The following is a 4,434-nucleotide window of genomic DNA, read 5'->3' as shown; positions in this document are numbered from 1 at the left end:
AAGGGGGAGAGAGGATGGAAAATACACAAGAGAAAATGAGCAAACAACAGAAAACGCGAAGACGAATATTTGATTAACGAAAACCCAAACCTGGAGGTTCCTGATCCTTCCCTCTCGTGCCCAGATGTACCTGAGCGAGGACCTGCGCGGCGTGTACCCGTGCGAACTCACGTCCAACCTCCGCCTTCGCCCGGACGACCTGCGGACCTTCCTCAAGAAGATACACAATCCCGACGTCCGGAGGTGGTACGGCCATTGGTAAGACGCTCCAAGGGTTTGCTTTTGCAAATGTTGTGATTCACCGATAGGAACCTTGGGAGCAATACTGTTGAAAGGTCTAGATATTCAGTCCTTTTTTTTGTTAAAGTAGTGTCAAGTTAGATTGAATATATTTCAAACTTTAATATTTGGTTAGATCTCATATTCAGACTAAAACATATCACAGGAAATGAAATCAGCTCCATAATGAAACTCCAAAATGAAATTAAAAGTCAAATCAACTGTTGTGATAAACACTGCCCAGCTGATACCCGAGCCAAGGCAGCTCAGGTCCTCGTCAAGACCCGCCTCTCATTCCTGGTTGCCCGCAGGGAGAACTGCAACAAGAAAGCAGCCAAGGTCCTGCGCCAGCTGTATCGGCGCCCGTACTTCATTCCGCACATGGTCGACCTCTCGGACTCGAACTGGGTCCTCATATCGTCGGACTTCAAGGGGAAGGTTTACAAGGAGGTACGTTCCCTACGCGATGTGTGATTATGAATAAGGTCTGGGCATGCGAGGTGGCTGCTTGAAGGGTATATATTGTTACGTCTTAAACGTATCCCACAGCCGATTGAAAAAAAAAAACTCATTTGGATTTTCACAGCAGATCTGCGTGTATGTATTTACAGACGTCATTGTAATTTCTAGAAGAAAATATAATTCATAATACTTATTATACTTGAGTTTAAACTGATCATTTTATTGAAAGTAGAATTTATTTTGTATTAGCAAAGAAAATAAGAAAACATGAAAAATCGCATTAGACAGTCACAGTAAGAGAAAGGTATTTGCCCGCCTTCCTTTCCTCAGGTGGACTTCCACACGGAGCTCCTGTGGGTGGCGCAGGTGCGAGGCTGGAGCAAGATTCGCCTCGTGCCCCGGGAACCCTGCGACCACTTCTGCCCCGAGCTGCTGGACACGCTGACCGAGGGGCATATGGGTAATTGTCCAGTGCTTTGCCGTTAGTTTGGATGCGTTGGCTGCTCAGCCTTGCGTCTGTTTATACGTCCAAGCTTTAGTGTTTACTGAATGTACTTGCTGGTAACTATTTAGAGAGGAAGGTTCTAGTACTCATTAAAGATTTTAGTACTTACTGTATATACTCTCGGGTAAATATTTCGGCTCTAATAAATTATCTTTTTAATCACATTCTGATTCAGTAAATAAGTAAAGTCAGACTATTATTACCTTCATGTGTAGGAAGACGAGAACCGTTTGGTATAACACAATTAATCATTTTACATGTGGAAGGCGTTCGTAATGCGAGACTGAAGCCACGCAATATTAACTATCCTGTTTTGCCTTTGCAGTTGTGGTAACAAACCTATTATGGAAATTCGAGTACATCCCTGGAGAACACACGGATAACATGGCCGTCGCAGTGGGAGGGTTTTGGACCTAGAAGCCCGTCAGCTGAAATGTGTGGGGCAAGAATTCCCCGCATGAATTTCCTTCGCCATAGGAAACTGAATCAAGATAGGACTGATGTCTTGCGAATTGCATATTTTTCTTCGCACTTTTATTCCTTTTTTTGGTTATATTGTTCCTAATTTCAAAATGACAGAGGGCCAAATGACAGAAAATTTAGGATTTAATAGTATATACGAGAGGTATGAGTAATAGAAGTTACGCAAATTAGACCAAAGAATTAATACATTTAATCAGACTAAACTCCCATTAGATTCATTAAACTCTCCAGGTCTAGTCAACCCTCACCGTCTTGTTCAAACCCATTCTTCCTAAATATCATGTAACATTACAGATTCACTTGGGAAAGTATGTTCATAATGCATTACCCTCATTTCATGCGTCACCTATATACTGTACTAGAAAAAATAATGATTCTGTTGTCTTTATTTCATTGATATTCATCACTTTCATGATTAACTCTCCCTCGAATATTATGATAAGATTACATTCCTGTAGATCGTAGTCCATGATGTAAAAGGTCGTATTTCATGGCGTAAAAAAGGACGAAAAAAGCCATTTGATGGTTGTGAAGGAAAAGAGGATTTTAAGCATATTAGATCTACGATGTTACTTATTGCATATGTGAATGAGATTTTACTATTGTGTTTTATGTTGTTTTTTGTTGTTAAGATGTGTATAATCATATTTATTAACGATCATCTCAGTTTTAGGTGACAGATGTTCATAAGTATGTTATGTCAAAAACGAACATGTTTTGTATTTCTTAAAACAATCAATGTTGTGGTAGCATCAGTACCTTCAACATGAAATACATATGCGATAAAAAGAGTATATGATTCCCCTGTTATAGAAGAAATGTACAAATTTTACGTTTTAACGACTATACACAAATACCTTTAAAAGATGTATGTGTTCTTCAACATAGATACTGTATGGAAACAGTAATTATAATTGTTTTTCTTCAAATCATGATGAATATGACGATATCCGTGGAATAATTTCTTCTTGGTGATATTTTGTTTATATTTGATATCGCTTTCTATCATCTTTAAGCATCGGAGATAAAAAGAAATGGAAGTATGTGAGGAAAGGAGTAATAAAAGGCAGATATAAGTTTAAAATTTATTACAATACAGGCTGCAGGTCAGACTAGATTATACATTGTATTTGGCATGTTGCAGTGGAGGCAAGGGGCGGCGGAAGGTCCATGGACGGAGCGGCAAAAACGTTTAACTTAAAAAAGTCTTTAGGTTAGATTCCATTTGTGACTAAAAACATTATCGTCTTATCTGAAATATCAAGAAGTCTAAATTCTATTCCAGAAAGTGTTTTTTTCAGTGGCAGGGAAATTTTTACGTAGACAGTTCCCTTCCCTCGAATGGCAGGGAACACTATGACTTCGGTTCAAAACCGAGAAATGAATCTTCTTTGGTACATCTGGAGTGTCTGTGTGGTAGAATCCTTCATTCTTGAGAAGCGAAATCGCCCCTTTTGTGGGAGCAAAGAAGTCGCCGCGAGAGCCCTTTACCGAGATAAAAATCCCGGTTTGCTCTTCTCTTGTTCGGAAACATGTACAGTATCAAGATTCTTCTGTCATGGGAAGCTTATAGGGCGTATTCAGTACATTTCATATATCTGTAACCTCATATGCATCCTTAACTAGCGTAAATAACGATGCTGATGCAAATGTTATGAAAAATCTCCAGTGAGTGCAAATTAGGTTTCAAAGCAGTCCAAGACGAGCGCCATCTGCTTTCCGGCAACATGAGCTGGTGTGTGATTGCACGCGACCTCGATCAGCAGATGACCTTATATCCTAGTCGTGGCTATGCTACGCAGTCTTTGACCTAGAATACCTGTCGCGTTATTAGTTCAGCTCATTGTTTTCTGCGAATGAAAACATCATAGGGACAGAATGCATCAGGTCTATGTGCAAAATGCATGACCTCAAAAGCTTGCAAACAAGCCAGGCTATCTCGAGGAAGGGATACTTCCTGCCATCTCTAAATCTTGAAGAGAAATCATCACGGCCTGAGGATAATTTTAGTATCAACCAAAATGTAAAGATCTCACATTCACAGGCAAGGGGCAAATGCCAAAGCTAAGTGTAAAACTGAAATGTAATGACATGATTTATAGATAATTTTTGTAAAAGGTCCACGTAAGCCGTCGCTGGGCCAAGGGTGATATAGCATGGATTTCAAACACTCGAAGCATGGTACACCTGCACTCGTAGGCCTCGGGTAGACGAGGCAACGCGAGTTTAAAATTCAAGCTCAACAAAAAAAGAAAAACAGTTACGGTATGTTATCAGCTCAAAAACGTTATTATAAAGAATTAATATCCAACCTGGATTTGTCGCTTCTAAATATCGTGAGTTTGGAAATCTCTTTTATCAATTTCCGACACCGTAAACAGCGGTGGCAACGGTAATAATTCTGTTGGAAGCACTTTATTGTATGATTATTTGTTCATCATGTATCTTATTCATTTTACTCTTCGTCACAACGGAATGAGGGCGTAAGAAGGCAGTGAACAATGACGGCAGCGGCGACGGACGGAAGAGGTGATCGGTGCAGGTTGAGGAATTTAACGCAAAAGACTTTCCATCACAACTTTCGGTTTCCCGCCCGGCGGACGGAGTCGAATGGAGGCCGGTCCCTGTTCGCCGGGATTTCTACGAAGTCAGAGATGTCGAAGTTAGCAAAACAGCTTACGATGTGTCGTCTCGCACACGCACGC

At 40.5% G+C, this 4,434-nt stretch overlaps 1 protein-coding gene and 1 pseudogene across 1 annotated transcript in view; one reads left to right on the top strand and one right to left on the bottom strand.

Annotated features, from left to right (window-relative positions):
• The window catches only part of LOC119587912, a 9,023-nt gene extending 6,503 nt beyond the window's left edge, over nt 1-2,520 (top strand). Inside the window, exons 4-7 of the mRNA XM_037936621.1 lie at nt 125-258; nt 591-729; nt 1,072-1,201; nt 1,572-2,520. Of these exons, the coding sequence (XP_037792549.1) occupies nt 125-258; nt 591-729; nt 1,072-1,201; nt 1,572-1,663 (495 nt within the window). The 3' untranslated portion in view covers nt 1,664-2,520. The remainder of the gene's footprint in view (nt 1-124; nt 259-590; nt 730-1,071; nt 1,202-1,571) is intronic.
• Nucleotides 2,521-3,663: 1,143 nt separating this feature from the next.
• LOC119588196 overlaps nt 3,664-4,434 on the bottom strand; it is a 51,362-nt pseudogene continuing 50,591 nt past the window's right edge.

The sequence above is a fragment of the Penaeus monodon genome, chromosome 23 (assembly GCF_015228065.2).
Source record: "Penaeus monodon isolate SGIC_2016 chromosome 23, NSTDA_Pmon_1, whole genome shotgun sequence".
Lineage (NCBI taxonomy): Eukaryota > Metazoa > Arthropoda > Malacostraca > Decapoda > Penaeidae > Penaeus > Penaeus monodon.
Note: the sequence above shows the minus strand (reverse complement) of the source record. Positions and strands in the feature narration are given on the sequence as shown.